The sequence below is a fragment of the Rhipicephalus microplus genome, chromosome 10 (assembly GCF_043290135.1).
Source record: "Rhipicephalus microplus isolate Deutch F79 chromosome 10, USDA_Rmic, whole genome shotgun sequence".
NCBI classification, from domain to species: Eukaryota; Metazoa; Arthropoda; class Arachnida; order Ixodida; family Ixodidae; genus Rhipicephalus; species Rhipicephalus microplus.
In genome coordinates this window covers 102,457,006-102,473,891 of record NC_134709.1, presented here as the reverse complement: position 1 = coordinate 102,473,891, position 16,886 = coordinate 102,457,006, and the positions used below count along the sequence as shown (strand labels likewise).

Genomic DNA, 16,886 nt, shown 5'->3' with positions numbered 1-16,886 from the left:
GGCCCGAGTGAATAAGAAGGGCAGCGTTGCTTTATTTACGCTGCGCCCATTGGCTTGTTCCATCGTATTGGGTCGTCAGTTACTGCCCCGTGTTCCGTTCGCTCTCATTTATACCCAGCTGCTTCCAGCGGGAGCTGTTCTCTGCGCGGTGGTTGCTGATTGCGGTCACTGGTTAGAACCGGATAGTGGAACTTCTTTTTTTCTACTTTGGAGTCGCCATCTTGCCAGGATGAGCCGTCGATAGTGATTTGATTCACTTTTCTATGTTGTTGCGGATACTCGGTGTTTAGTATTATCGGCACGTACACTCTTGAGCAGGAGTATACAGACCGTGGAAGCAAGTGCCGGTATCACTGTCTGCGCCGTCTACTGGCATGTCATCTGCTGTCGGGAGCATTGCTCTGACGCAATTCATCAAAGAAATGTCCTCAACAGTAGATGGCGTGCACTGACAACAACGATCCGTATATATTGGCTCACGGATGTAATATCACCAGCAAAAAATTGTGGGTCGTCGGATCCATAACAAATGTGAATTTCTGCTATATCAGTGCTTAATGCTTGTAATCAAGCTGGTGACTGTATAGGTTCGAATGCCAAGCGCAGTATGGAACATTTATTTCAAAATTACATTCCAAGAAAAAACCAAGAACTTAGCTTTATTCAACATTTCGCGTCACGCAAAATTTTGCTTTGGATAGTACGTTCATAAGGTCTCAAGTTTTCAAGCATTGGCAATGGCGGGCCAATTGTCAATTTCAGCGTAAGAGAGTATTGGGCGGCCAGTGTTGATGTGATCTTGATTAAGTTAACCAAAAGGTAGACGGGCATTTCGTTGCGCAGTCATGGCCCCCTCAGCGGGCTACGTAGAGAGCGTGTTTGTAGTCACGTAATAAACTTGGAGTGTCGTGTGTGGAACGCAGCTACAGAATGGCAAATTCCACAAAAAACAAGACTAACCTGCGAAGGCCTCTGTTATGGACGGATGAATTGACAAGCCTGTTCGTAATTTTGACTGCAGTGAAATCAACCGATTAATGTTTGCATCATCAACATTGATTCATCCACCTGCAATTAGGAACGCAACACTTTCAGTGTTAGCTGTATGAACTACGAAGACGAGTGGCGGCAAAAAATGCAGTGACCGTGAGTGTTGAGTCATGAAATTGATGTCGTTGTGTTACAATTTAGTTGGTTGCGTATATAATCGTAAATTGAGTGTGCGAAATGTCAAGACTACAAGTGAAATAAGCTGTTGTCGAAATTTCGGCGAGTTGGTGATAGAACATCTTAATCTGCTAAGCAAACACAACACAGATTGAACGAAACGACTCGACAGGGTAGGCCTCGCACTCGGAACTTTCGTATGTGTTAACAAAAAAAGGGGGGGGGGGATAGGAACGAGAAAAAGGCACATGAGGAACAGCAGCACATCCTATGCAATGATGACTTTTGAAGAAGAAGGAATGAAAAACGTTTAGGGCGATCTTCAGAAGAAAATATTCAAAGTCTGTAATTGTGGTTGTAGGTCGTCCTGTGTGGTCATGTTGTTCCAATTGCGTCCTGTTCTGTGCGCTAATTCAAGCGTTAAGACGAGTGCTTATCAAGTCTAGTAACGTGTGCAGCGCTCTGTGAAGCTACTTGCCCCGGTGTTTAAGAGTGTGTCCCACTCTCCTCTTTCCTCGCAGCTTCCCAAATGAATGGCATGGACACCGGTCCGTCGGTGCAGTCTTCGCAGCAGAATGGTACGCTGCATGGCTCGTCGGCGCAGCAGCAGCAGCAGGGCTCGGCCGAGGACTCCAAGACGAACCTGATCGTCAACTACCTGCCGCAGACCATGACGCAGGAAGAGATCCGCTCCCTCTTCTCCTCCATCGGAGAGGTCGAGTCCTGCAAGCTCATCCGCGACAAGGTCACTGGTACGTGTGGCTTTTGCAGAACAGCCATCTATTTCTTTTAGGGACGAAGCTCCTCGTAGTCTAACCTTGTCAAGCGTCCCGCGTTACCAAGAAAAGAGACGAGAAAGGAAAGAAGGCAGTAGCTCCCGAACAGTATAATAGACGGCGCTGTCTTATAGAAGTACATACAAACTTCAGTTGAGTGAGCATATTCTAGATGGCGCTGTACCGCTACTCTCCGACTGGCTGCTGCGTGAGCTGTGCCTGAGTACGCGGAAAACGTGTGCTTATCTCAATCTCCTGGATAGTCGCCATACGTGGCGGATCGTTGGTGTGGCGTGGACGAAGCAGAGCGGCGGGCACGTTCATGGCGCTTGCGCTCGGCTTCCTTAGATCGCGTCTCGTCGGTGTTACCCACGCGCCGTCTGCATTCTCGAACGCGATCGGATGCATGAACGCCTGCACGGACAGATGGACACACAGACAGATGGGCGGGAGGACGTTTCACCTTACTCATCATTATTTACTCCGTGGATATGCTGTGATTTTGTTTTTTCAAGTTACTTTCACCCTCATTCGAGAGTGTTCAGCTTGAATTGAGGACTGCGCAGCTAGTGATGCAAAAGAAAATGGTAGGTGTAACCTCATGTTACAGGTAGAGAGCAGAATGGGCCAGAGAACAAACGGTGTTTAAGGACAACATAGCCGAAGTCAAAAACAAACAATGGATATGGGCAGGGCACGCAGCGCGTAAACAAGATAACCGCCAGTCTTGAAGGATTACTTTAACTGACTGGAAGGTATACGCGACTGGAAATTAGGTAAGCAGATGAGATTAAAGAGTTTGCAGGTGTAGTGCGGCAGAAGAAAGCACAGGACTTGGTTGACTGATGGGACTTGGGAGAGACCTTTGGCCTGCCGTGGGCGCAGTAAGGCTGCGGCTGATAATTATAATCGACTACGTGATGCACGAGCAGTAGTATGCTTATTTAGTCGCAGATTAAATTTTGGTCGTCTGGTAGAGCGAACCCTTTTTCATGATGCCAAGAAATACCAGACATAGTTCGAGAAGATGCTCGGTAAGCGACACAACTCATGAAAAAGAAGTGCAGGCTGCCACGTCACTTTGAGGCTCACGGACCTGTCGTCTTCGCGTCGTAAATGCTTGGCGGTGTTCACTGAAGGGCCTACACAGTCCCGAATAAATAAAAACAAAATAAATTGTCTTCAGAAGGAGCTAAATAGTTTGGGAGCGGACGGGCAGTCGCGACCGAGACTCGGTGGACTATAGATGGCTCCCTGTGTGTCTTGGTCTCGTCTCTTGAGGGTTTGCGGGCCAGCCACTGCCCAGAATCCCTCAATACTTGACCCAAGTTGCAGGAAATTTTCTTGCGCGAATGTGGCCATTGGTGACTTCTGCGAAAATTTTAATTTGGAAACTTCTGACATTCATTTTAACATTTATTGTTAAACCTGTGGCTGTGCAATTAACTACACTAAAGTTTTCGGAGAGTAGTTTATTAGTCCAAACTAATCCATTGTTTCTCTTCGGTCGCCCTTTCTGACTATAGATGCCTTACAATGACGCCTCTGCAACCAACTTCTTAGAGCACGAGCACGGGTGGAAGCGATGCTAAAGTGAGCTACTTTCTAGCTCATTTTTGAGATGATTGTAATGTTAGTGTTATCGAAATGGTACACTTAGCTTATTTCGTTATTCGCGCACAGAAACGTTGGCAATCATGAGCAACCATACCCAGGCCACCGGCTTAGACATGGCTGCGTCGCGCAGCGCTCAACGTGCTATAGAAGCATGATCTCACGTCGCTTTAAGAGAACTGTTATAGTTCTCCATTACCAAAAAAAAAAAAAAAAAGGGAACCGTGCGGGGCAGTTGCTACAAATATTGCAAGGTTCGATCGAGCAACAACCTGCAGACATCCTCATTCTAATCCCAATCAGATGGCAGAACTACATCTTTAATTTGCATGCGAAAAGACGACAATAAAAACGTTTGCCGACTGCAAACTTTCTGCTTTACTATGGCTGTTTATTGTAGAGTCGGTTATAGCGGCCTCGTAAATGTGTATGGACACGCCGTCTTCAAAAATCTGGTGTATTCGCCATTCGTCAGCCGTGGCTACTGAATGATTAAAGCTACTCATCATGTGCTTAGTTGTGTTTCAAGTATCATAGTGCATAATTGTGCGTCATTAAAATTTGCTGCGCCGGGTGACGCAATAAGGCCAGCTGCTCACAAGAAAATTGTGTCCTTATTCAGTGTAATCAGTCAAATCACTTTATTAATTATCCTCACAGTAATTGCCATTTATCTTTAACAAAGGCGTGCTTCGACATCAGAAGCATCCAATGTAACATTTATCTTCAGTCATAACGACCATTTACTGAGCATTTTTACTAGTATTTCACAAGAGATTCTCTGAAAATGCAGAGAATGTGAAAAAAAAAATGCTCAACCAGAAATCCTTGGAAACGCCAAAAAAAACACGTTTTTGTCATTAAAACGATAGTGGAGATAAATTTACGACTATCATTTTATGAATTCCTACAAAAAGAGTTGTCGCAGCAGGCTTTCTTGGCCTTCTCAAGTTCTTTAACTGTCAATTTAAAAATCGCACAAAGTCAATGTTTAGACCCGGAGAAGATGGTAAGTTGAATGCATGCAAAATTTGTTTCGATTGGTTGCAGCGTCAAAACATATCGTTGTTGCTCCTGGCATTCGCGCCTTCTGCGATACCTCCACCCAGGCGGGAAAAACACCTCCGTCCTGCACACTGCACTTTAAGGTTCCAATCTTTCCCCATGCAGTGTACAGAAAAAAAAATCACGCGCCGTTGCCTCCGTCGCCACTGCGCAACACCTTTCGAACCGCTGGTCAACCGAATTCCATTTCCTGCTCGTGGTGGTGGACTTCCAATACTCCCGTCTCACTAGAAAGCTTTGCCGGGAACTAAGTCTCTTTTCAGTAGTTTTGTTTCCTCTTTGCCTTTTTATTTTTACTTTACGCTTTAAAGCTTATGCATTTTCGTTCTGCCTGTTTTCCCCGAGCGCTTCACACTGCCTATCTCTGTTTTTGTTTTTGTTTGTATCTTCTGGCGAAGGTACTATAGCAGCAACATCCAGACTCTCCATTCACCCGTCGCGAAGGGGTTGAACGCGAGCATATTTTCCCGCATCCCTTGGTGGTGCGCTGGAACTCTCTTGTCTCCGGTGTTGAGCATTGGGTTTATCGACATTTCGCATTCGCGACGGCCTCGTATACCCCAGCGTCGATTGGTTCTGGCCCCCTCCGGTGCCGTAGTCTCCTTTCCCCGGGGCGGAAATTGGAAATCGGAGTGTCTTCTCTGCAGCTCGGGTTAGCGGTGGCGCGCATGCGTGCATCGGGTGGATCGGCACAACTTCGCGCCAGGTTTCTGTCCTTTTTTGTAGATAGCTTCGAGCTTTGTGGGGATTCGTTTCGTAAGAGCTCGCGTTTCTGTTTCTCCAAAAAGCGGAGATCGCAAGTGACGTTGACCGCAGTCTCACGAGGTAGACTGAGAAGCATGGAGAGCTGAAGAAAGCGTTCGAAAAAGCGGCACAGTTGGAGTGAAAGCGACTGATAACTAGCCGGATAGTCCGGCCTGGGGAAGCAGCTTTTACGGAGCTCGGCTGCTTACCCGAAGGTCTCGGGTTCAACCCACGCCACGGATTTTGATAATGGCGAAGTGCCAGAAGCCAACGTACTGTCCGATGTCAATGCACGTCAAAGAACACCAGTTGGTGACATTTACGAGGTCCACCACTACGGTGTGCCTCTAGACTAAATCATAGTTTTGACATGTAAAGCCCCGGATATAATTACCGCAAGCTGTATACATAATGATTGATTTGTGGGGTTTAACGTCCCAAAACCACCATATGATTATGAGAGACGCGCACGCTGTATACATAGGGAAATAAGGAAGCAGATAGGTAAATATAGAGTGAAGAGTAGTTGCCAAATATATTATTCTATTTGGTCGTTCGGTTAACCCTCTGTGGAGGCTTGTTACAGGGAGGGTGGAATGAAATGTTTTCAAATACACATGCGTTTAGCACCGGTGAGGTAGTAGGCGACTGCGTGGTTGTTAAATATACATAGATCCCTAACCGTAGATATGCATTTAGGGCAGTACGAGAGCAAGAACTTGCAGTAACAGCACTGAGGTGGCCAAGTAAGGTTTTAAGACATTGAGTGTCTAAACTTACCCGAGTCATTTCATCTTGAATCCGATCAAGCTTGCATTCAATGTAATTGTTATTTCACTCTGAAAAAGCAGCATGCTGCAGGGCACACTTCGTTTTTTTATCACCATAAACATTCAAAGTGATATGGGTCTGGTGTTTGGACACGATAACGTTTTTCTGCAACCACGACCACCTTGGGATAAGTGCCTCGCATGCTCGCGCTACAACCTACAGGGTCGATGGCGCATTGCTCTGCAGTGTTAGGGTTATCGCAAGCTATGGCTGCGGTCTACACCACGAGAGTGGAAATGAAACACAGCCTTCACTTTTCAAAACGCCCCTACACCGATGGGGTTTTGATGACCTGCGTGGAAAAGCGAGGCGTCCTCATCCTCTCGTTATGATGGAGTGGCCGCATTTCCGTGACGGGGCTATAGTGCTGTCCCTTTCGTGGTTTGCTGTGCCTGTAGTCATGGTGATACGAGGCAGTGTTGGGAGGGGTTCGGTACGAAGCCGGGTCTGGCCGGCTCTTCATCGATTTGGTGGTTGGGAAACAGCGAGCAGCACCGCATCGAGCCGAGTATTTTCTGCGGAAGTCGGGCCGTATTAACGCGGAAGTTGTGGGCTTTATTTTTATCTTCTTGCACTTAAACACAGTAGAAGGGGTAGTATGAGGCCTTGCAGACTGTGTAATTGATAAGAAATGGCCAAATTCGAATGCGCGGTCCTCTTCCTTTGTTTCTCTGAAGCCAAAGAGTTCACCCTCGTTCTTTTTTTCGTTGAATGGCAAGTGCGCTTTGTGGATTACGGAGGTCGATTAAGGACGCGAATGGTAATTTCGCGCGCCGATAAGGTCTGCTGAGGTCGGCGTGTGTGGATACTTAAATTAACTAATTAGCGTGAGAGCCTGCTCGGGAAGGTCTGGGTCTGAAGGTTCCAATGCGTAGTCTACGGCATTAATATATCTATTGGAAACGACACAATATATACGACAATTCAGGTGGACGGGGTTTACGATACCCTCCCCCTCCCACCTCCAAAAAAAAAAAAGGTTTGTGCACAAAACTTCCTGTATATATAGCGTTTCCGCGACGGCTTCGCATTTTGTACATTGTAAATAGTGCGTACGACCAACACACTGAGAATGTTCAGTAAAGATTATGTTTGTGCGTGTTGGTATTTTATCGTACAGTGAGAGCCATAATGAAAAAGTCAGTGTAATATTTCATTTTAATACATAAACAAGAAGTGGCCCAGAGGAATCATAGCAGGCCCGTAGCTATATTTTTCGGCGAAAGCGAAAGAGGAGGCACTTGTTGAAAACCTTGAAAAATGCCTATTTTGACCACTACTCGGTGAAACGCCTCCTTTCATTCGAACTTCGGTTTTGGGGGGGGGGGGAGGGGGGAGTGAATGGGGCACACTTTTGAATGCGGGCCTGAATCATGTGGAACCAACACTAGAGTTTGCGTGGTGCCCTGGCGGCCAAAGCGCACACTTCTCAGCTGGCGGCTAGTAGAGGCGGTGCGGGCGCACAGCGGTGAAACAAAACCAAAGGGCGCTGGTATTCAAGTGCGACAATAGGTAGACATGAGGGGTGACGTATCGTTGTACGGTTTTCCTTGTTTATAATATCAATAAGAAAGGAGGTGGCAATACGTTCAAGCGATCTGACGAGCAAAGTATATTATGCTCTCGCTCTTCTGTGTACAGGTGTTGGGCTGGCTTCTAAACCAAATTGTGGTTCCTCAATGCAATCGTATATCTTGGGTCACTATTGTTCTTCGTATTTCGACCCGATCTAAATGTGGCCGCCATGGTCGGAAATCTATCCCATGCCATCAAGCATAGGACCTTCAAGTTCTCGGTAATTCAACCATAAATTGCGATAAAATGATTTCTTTTTTTTTTTAAAAAAAAACTGTTAGTTCCATTAGTTCGTCCCTACGCAGGCACTTTCTCCTATACAGGGATAACTTTTACTCCTTGACATTTTGTCACTCAATACTACTGAGGACTAAACAGTTCGTCCAAAGACGGTTACTCTCAAAAGGACAAATCGTTCATTTTGGGGGAATAATGGTTGTGGCAATGCAGTTACTCCTCAAAAGACAAACCACATACCCCTTTTTACCCTCTGCGCCTTGGAGTGTAGTCATTATGAAGCATGCGTACTGGCATCCAAATTCTCCGCTCGCGCCATTATCTCGGCATGGTATCTGTGACTCTCGTTAGAGGCTGTGCAGTTGCGTGTTACGACACTGGGTGCAAGTGATCATAGATTTTTATTTCGCCTGCGGAGAGGGCAAGGTAATTGTTATTATGTATGCCTATGCTTCCCCCCTCTTCACACCCTAAACACCACACACAACAGGAGCCTCACTTTAGAGAGAAGCTCTCCGCGGACCCTCACCCTCTTGCATGCGTAATCATGCGGAAGACAAACTATCCAGTCGCATACCTCGAAGCACAAACGTGTAAAAAACAATCTTCCATCTGAAATTGCGTACAAACACCACTGCCTACATTTTCCCAATTTAAACATGCTAAATTACTACAGCCAGTAAAAAGTTAATTATTGAATTTTAGGTAACTGGGCGGCTAACAATGACAATTGTCATCTCCGTCCCTGCCCGCTAATTTGCACAAGTGGTTCTCACATGCTTTCGAGCACAATTCAAATTCAAAAAGTCATAATATATATATATATGTGACGTATGAAGTGATGGTTGGTAGAAGCAGAGAAGGAAGAAGACACAGTATGGAATAAACATGGGGTATGAGCCAGGCCACGTCCCCCATTCATCATAGCGTCACACGAGTCGACAGGATGAAGACCTCCCAGCTCCTTCATCAGTCTCTCATCATCTACGCTGTCCTCCGCACGACACCCTGAGCATACATGGACTACTGTAAAAGCGCCTAGCATTACGCATCGACCAGCATAATGTCAGAAGCATCTACTGACCTTCCCATCCCCAAGTACACCGGAGCAGCGGACGATGGACCCGTACAAGACTGGTTCGACCTGTTCGAGTTCCACGCTACCGCTGCATCTTGGTCGGAACGGGAAATGGTTACGAACTTCAGCGACTACGTCACCGGTGAGGCATTTAAATTTTACCTCACCCACGTGTTCGACAATGACGAGTCTTGGCAAAAGATAAAACAAGAAATGATCGTTTGGTTTAAAAAATACGATGACGACTTGCTTGTAACCCACCATCCACAGACAACTGCACTCAGTCGTCAATTTTGCAGGCAGTCTTGAACCATTCGAACGCACAACAAGATCCGACCTCTGACAAAAGACGAAGTGGCACACGAGTTCAGTGGCAGACGACAATGCGTATTTTGGGAAAAACACAGCCATCGAGCGCGCCTCCCTTCTGCACGAAAGTCGGCATTTGCGAAGTCATCGCTTCAGCATATGACCCGAGACGTTGCCCAACCACCTGATGCCCTTAACTCTTCGTCTCGAATACGTGGTCTACCACCTGGGTTTTCGTCACGCGGTTCTTCAAGTGCTCCTAGCCCTCACCACTTGCCTTGTAAGGACGTCGTATTCATGGTAGATGACCTGGCGCATCGGAAAAATACCCTGTTAAGCCATTCTTCTCCCGTACGGTTTCATGCATCGCCGTCCGGTGCACACACTCTCGAGAGTCAAAACAAAACAGAAGGCTCAGACGCATCGAACGTCGCACGCTACCAGGCGCAAGAACTACTCGCAGCGAACAGCGAAAAAGAAGCCCCTGAAGAGCTTCGTGTCATTTCTGCGGCACCGCAGACTTGCCAAAATCTGCATTTCAAACCTAGTAATGCCACGCCACCTGTGGCGCCCACATGTGAGCTCACCAATTCATGAATCGAACAAATTCAGAAGTACATGATACATCAAACCTCGCACACAGTTGTCTTTCGGAAGCGCCCGTAATGAAACCCGTCACTGAAGCCTCTGAAGAGCATGCTAGCAATGATGACGCATTACCAACTATGCCAGACAAGCAAGACACCAGTTCACCATTCATCAGCTGTCTACAGGACGCGTTAAACACCGAAAGAAATGAGTGCCCCATTTTGGAAAGGGCGCCACTACAGCCATCTCCCAAGCAGCCTCAGCAAAGCAAGCAAAGCCAAGTTCACAAACTCATGCTACAACAAGAGAGACTGCAGCGAGGGCATCGACGAACGCAAAGTTCGACGGAAGCGCACTCTCCATTAGAAGAACATCAGAAAATAAGATCTCTCATTAAAGACGTCAGGCACTTTCGCACAAAGAAAAGTCACCAGAGACACTCCCTGCACTTGCTATTACACCGACTGCACCACCACAGAAGATGCCGAGAAAGACGCGGAAGCACTGCTTGCGCACCGCAAGCACTCAGGCAGTTCATCACAGTCTGTCAAAAAGCACGAAAGCAAGAAGCACTGGGATTGCACCATTCACGACAAAAAATACAACCCCAACGACATCCGAGCTGCCGATGCAACATTGCGTTCCAACCTTGCTCAGTCCCCAGAACAGTTCAAGCAGTATTGTTAGTGTTCATGTGTAGCCCACTCTGTCCGGAACGCAACAGTCAAGCTCGTCCACCAGAGTCGTCATAAAAATCACCGGACTGCTCCCTCGGCCTTGAAGATTTAGTGAGATTGTGGAACTCCGTAGGGACGTGAAACTGCGAATTTGGCCATTATTTTGTTCATTTTGTTTTCAATTTGTTGTAGTTTGTAACCAGTGCCAGCTTTCGGGGGGAGGGGGAATCGTGTGACGTATGAAGTGATGGTTGGTAGAAGCAGAGAAGGAAGAAGACACAGTATGGAATAAACATGGGGTATGAGCCAGGCCACGTCACCCATTCATCATAGCGTCGCAAATATATATATATATATATATATATATATATATATATATATATATATATATATATATATATATATATATATATATATATATATATATATATATATATATATATATACTTTGAAAGGCTTATAATGGCATGAGTATAGTCTATGGACATAGTCCAGTGCATACAGCGTCATCACAATATCTCTGATCGAGTCCGTTCTGATAATGGCTGGTTGACAGAGGCTGGTATAGCACCTAATCAAACTTAACGTCGAAGCCCCGTGCATCATTTCTTACACAAGATGTCATGTTTAGCCAAATTGGTACAACACTAACAATAATAATAATAATCATAATATTGAAAATATTAATATAGTTAATAATAAAAAGTCACAGCTTTACCCCAAAGGTGGAGCAACGAACGCGATAGCAACAAATTGGAAGGTCACGTGCAGAATAGAAAGCAGATCGAAACGTCGCCCTCATTTCTCACGCTCAAATGAGGCGTGAAACACACTCGCAGGTAGAAATGCACGCTACTATGCATCTGGAGTGTTACTTAGCTGTGTCTGAAAGAGCGCGCTTTTCGGAAACGGAGGGTGTAATGATTTCAGTGACCTTTGTGCGGCACTTAACTACAAGAGAATCATTCCAGGTAAAGCCCAAGGCAAGGCAAGACGTAGGATTCTCCCCGCGAGGTAAGGGCGCTAGGGGGAGCGTCGTCCACCTCCTCAAAGCAGGGCAAAGTACGCATATTATGTGCGTACTTATTAAAGTAATAAAGTGCATATTAAAGTATATTAAAGTGCGCGCCGTAGCGCGGTGTGGTGACGGGTTCTCATTGCGTCATCTTGCTGGTAATGCTGAAAACACAATTCCCCCCCCCCCCTCGAGTCCCGTCAGCAGAGGTAAGTGGTAGACAGAAATAGCTTTCTGCTTGAATGTTGATGGACGTGCTCCTCGGTGGTGCAGTGGTGAACGCTTTCCGTTCACGTCCCAAAGGTCCGACATTCAGTTCCGCGCGCCGGAGTGGTCTTTTTCTGTATTCTTTTCACTCCTTCGTTTCCATATATATAAATATATATATATATATATATATATATATATATATATATATATATATATATATGCTGTGGGCGAAGACAACAATGCCAGCAGCGAAATCCAGGCGAAAGTGTCCATATAATTACTATCGCAATAGTAATAATGATGATAATAATCAGTTATGCGGCAAGGAACGCTGAACAGTTGTGTTCCTCTTGTGTTGGCTTCTGTTATCTTTACGCGATATATATTTTTTCGATCAATTTAGTACATCGTTGATGCCTTTTATTTTTCTATAGGGTTGTTGGGTCGCCTAAAACGTCCACTTTAATTTGTTCTAGGAAAAAAAAACACGAATGAAAACAATGAAAAATTTGTCGCTAACAAAACGAGATAGCGCGACCAGCATCCGTTTCATTCAAAGAAAAAGGGGAGGAACGACCCAACATGCGTCATCGCCCTGGCAGCGGTAGCGTTATACCGTAATATTTTGGGCGCGGGGGCGGTATATAGGGAACTGAACTGCGCTACAGCGGCAGGGTAGCACGCATGCACGCTCCCACGTACGAACTGCACTTTTTTTTCTATTTCCAACTATTCTTTTATGCACTTTTTCCCCCTTCTTCGTCGCTTCGGCGTAACTGTATCGTGGTGTCTAATGTATTTCGGGAGCGAGGAGTCTGCCCCCCCTTCCCCCTTTTCCTCGCGAAAGCGTGCAATCGATTTTCCCGCCCCACTGAGCCTGCAGCTTCGTCTCTCTTCCCAACCGCGCTTTGTGCAGCTCTGTGTTTTTTTTATTTTCGTTTGCCACATCTTTCCATTCCTTCCAGTGGGCCACCGAGTGGGCTCTCCGATCTATATTTTCGGGCTTCTGCTATACACTGTGTACGCCCTAGAGATATAGCGCTATCTTCGCAACGGCCGTTTCTTTACACGGGCAAATAAAGTACGACTCGTTCGAGTGGGTACCACTTCGTGTGGCCTACGAAACGTTGGCCATGCAGATGGGAACGATACGAAATAAGGAGTGGCGCTTGTAGCGTCGAGCTTTTTTCATGAGCGGGAACATATGTACTAATCTGTCGAGAAGCGTACCACTTCGTATCATATTTTATGAAACGGCGCGCATCCACACAGGAGAGAAGAAAGCCGGCACGAGGCCGTCTGGTGCGTGGGCTTCAGTGTACAAAGTCCTCGCTTTATGTAGTCGTTTTCTATTACGTACTATGAAAGCAGGAGGATAAACTACGTAAACTTTATTGACAGTAAATAATTTCTGTAACTTTGCGGACCAGATATATGTTATAGTTATGAGCAACGGTGTTGTAAACGGTTTCGAATATTTTGACCAGCCATGGTCACTTAGCATGCACCGACATGATACAGTGCAGTGAGTTTCTAATATCTAATTCACCTCCATCACCCGGCAGGTTGATATAATTGTCATCGAGTGGAATATAGTGGTTATGGAGTGCTTATGGAATGATCTAGTAAAATTTTCTACGCAGGTGAAAATTCGCGAAGCCCGTGTGCTTACATATAGGTGCACGTTAAAAAGTAATCCAGGTGGTCGATATTACTGAAGCCCGCAACGTGGCGTCTCTTGTAATCATATGATGGTTTCGGTATGTTAAACTTCAAGTATTACAATTACTAATGGAACTCAATCAAAACACAATCGCCGCACGTTAAACAACCCCAGGTTGTCGAAATTTCCGGAGCCCTCCACTACGGCGTCTCTCATAATCATAAGGTGGTTTTGGGACGTTAAACCCCACATATCAATCAATCAATCAAAACACAATCGCCGCGGCTCGTATCGAACATGTGACCTCCACAATTTAGAAGCCGGGCTCCGTAACCACAGTAAACACCCTGGCAGCCAGCGTGATTTATAGTTGGGCGAGTTGTGACAGTTCACATTTTCATGTGAAGACTGGGCTTTTGCACAAAAATAGCAATTGTCCCGTCGAATCTCCTTTTTTTTCGTTTTATGCATTGGCTCGTGTTCACAAACCAACCTCATTGTTATCTCTCGTTTCCACTAGCCCCTTTGTGTCATTAGTATGGTTACCAAATAAAGTTGGTCACTATTCAAGAACACATATAGTAGTCATCCTTTTTTGCGGCTACCGTTTTTCATGCCCTTGCAACGCACGCATAGTGTTAAGAAACTTAAGGAAAAACACGGGATAAGTTCAGTATCTGAATACGGGCTGTTGTTTCCGTGCGCTACTAGACATGTAAAAAATAACCGAAGTTTCGGTGACCGTGCTTTGGTGGCACTTATCAGCGATGTCACATGTGTACAAAGGGAGCGGGTAATTGCCGCCACATCGCATCTATTTTTTGCGTGGTCACCATGCAGCCACCTTGTAACCATGGTGAGCTCTCGGTGTTTACCCGTTTGCGATCTAGATCAGTATGTTTGCCCTTCCCCAGTGTAAAGTAGCAGGCTACAGCTTACTATCACTTAGGTTGACCTCTCAGTCGTTCTGTCAACGAACCCCCCCCCCTCTCTCTCTCTCTCTCAATTTGTTTGCAAAGAAGTGTACGCGATTATCTGCCAGGCTTTGCACAGACGCTGATCACTCGTTAAAGTGCATGAGCACCTACCATCCCAGGTGTCAGTTCTTGCTTGTAATGTTGAATAGACGTCCGCCATTTTTGCAGCGACGCACTCATTGCGCACCTCAAGTCATTAGCCGAGGATTTCCAAGTTGACTAGTTTTTGCCTGCGCCCTTATTTAGGTCTGCCAAAATAACTTTCATAGGAACGTGACCTTTACTGTGGCGAGTAGGCACGCGTACGAAGTGGCGGTCGTCGTTCGCGCTCCTCCGACGCCAGGGCCATGGAGGTTTTTTTTATTATTAACCTAGTTTATTTATTCGTTTACCATCCTCCTACTCTCATTTGAAACCATAGGTGTTGGGCAGTACAGGAAGTTTTTGCGGAAATGTACACAGAAAGGAAATGTATGAGTAGAAAACACGTGCAACTATGAAACCCGGGCATGATGATCATAAACACGACTGAAGAATACAGAAGGTAAATGTTGCCAGTAGTTGTAGCACGCTGTAGCTGTCGTAATAATGTGGTGAATGGGCAAATGGCTTGTGTGGTGAATGGGCTTGTGTGGTGAATGGGCAAATGTAATGGTGATAACATCACTGCGAACTAAATTAATTAATTGAATAAAACGAGCTGAAGATTCAAGCACTGAATTCAGATTTGAACGACCAATAAACCACCGTAGATAAGGTTTAAAAGAACATTCTGCTGTTATTTCTGACTTCCAGCATTCGTTCCATACGTATACGCCCCAAATGGTCTGCCCGGGGCTGTGTTTCGCTTTTTTTTTTCTTCTTCGATGGGGCTCTGGAATCCCACAGCCTGGCCCAGTAGCGCCTCCCACCTCCGCTTTTACATCGCCGTCCCCATCTAGTGTGGGAGTGTGTGTTTTTTTTTCCTCAACCCGGCGCTATCTCCCTTCTGCATGGTTGTTTACGACCAACACTTGCGCAACGATCTGACTGGGCGCATTCGCAAACCTCCACCCCGCCGATCTTTTTTTGCCGCGCAGCTGGTGGTTTTTCTGTTTTTTTCTTCTTTTTCAAAAAAGTTTTCTTTTTGCAGAACGCATCTCGCGTTTGCGTTGCTTACATTTGGTTGCTGTGGAAACCGGAACGCGCTTTTTATTAGGAATGGTAACCTGTGGTGGTTCATCGGTAAGGCTACGCTTAAAAATAGGGTGAAACTTTGGGTTCTGTGGCATCCATTGAGGACCAACTAGTGCCACTCTGGAAAGGCAGAGAAAAAGAAACATGTATTATCTTTATGGCGAGGCATGGCTAGAATAAAAATAAATTGTAAGATCCCACGTACAGTGGGAACCGACGATATGCGAAGCATGAATGAGGAAGAGTAATATGTCAGTTTGAAATCGGCACAGCGTTATGAGGTGGAGGTAAATGATGCCGTACATGACTTCCATGTCGTATTCATCATGTTTAGAGCTGTCATTTACCTTCGTCGTCTATTTACATCACGTGATACCCAATATGGTATATGGGGAGCTAGCGCAACGGCCGCGAACCCCTCATAAGCATGGTATGTTGTCATGTTCTTACACGAGACGCGTGTCATAGTTATCATGTTTTCATCAGTCATATACCTTTGTCATTCATTGACGTCACATAACAGCAAATTTGGTATATATGGAGCTAGCGAGATGGCCGCCAGCGCATCATGAGATTGGCATGAAGTCATGTTGTTACATGACATGCATCTCACAATTACCAAGACTGCACCAGACACATACCTTCGTCATCGATTCACGTTCCGTAATACAACTTTTGGTATGTGTGAAGTTAAGAAAACGGCCGACGTGCATCTTGAGCGTGGCATGTAGTTATGTTCTTACATAACACGCATCTCATGATTATCATGTATGCACCAGACACATACCTTCGTCATCCTTTCACGTCCCATAATACCAAATTTGATATATGTGAAGCTAGCGAAACGGCCGTGAGCGCATCATGAGAGTGTCATGCTGGTACTTGACGCGTATGTCATGATTTTATTGCTAGGGTCTGTCGCTTGTGTTCGCCACGCAGCCATGTCACACCATACCAGTTTTGCAACATGTCATGTGAATGAAACCACCTCAAAACCAGCAAGACCATGAAAGGTGATTCATGACATTCATAATATACTTGTCATAATTTTCATGTTATGACTAGTCAGTTATGCTTGTCATACAGTCATGTTATACCATACCAAGTTTGGCATCGATACCGTTATCGAGACAGCCAGGAGACCTAAAAGTTGTATACGGCTAGATAGATAGATAGATAGATAG

At 45.7% G+C, this 16,886-nt stretch overlaps 1 protein-coding gene across 4 annotated transcripts in view; it reads left to right on the top strand.

Moving 5' to 3' along the window:
• Positions 1 to 16,886, top strand: part of LOC119181414 (ELAV like RNA binding protein found in neurons) — a 203,441-nt gene that overhangs the window by 105,427 nt on the left and 81,128 nt on the right. For all 4 annotated transcript variants that reach the window (XM_075875967.1, XM_075875966.1, XM_037432645.2 and 1 more), the window contains exon 2: positions 1,689 to 1,919. In XM_075875967.1, coding sequence (XP_075732082.1) covers positions 1,689 to 1,919 — 231 coding nt within the window. The remainder of the gene's footprint in view (positions 1 to 1,688; positions 1,920 to 16,886) is intronic.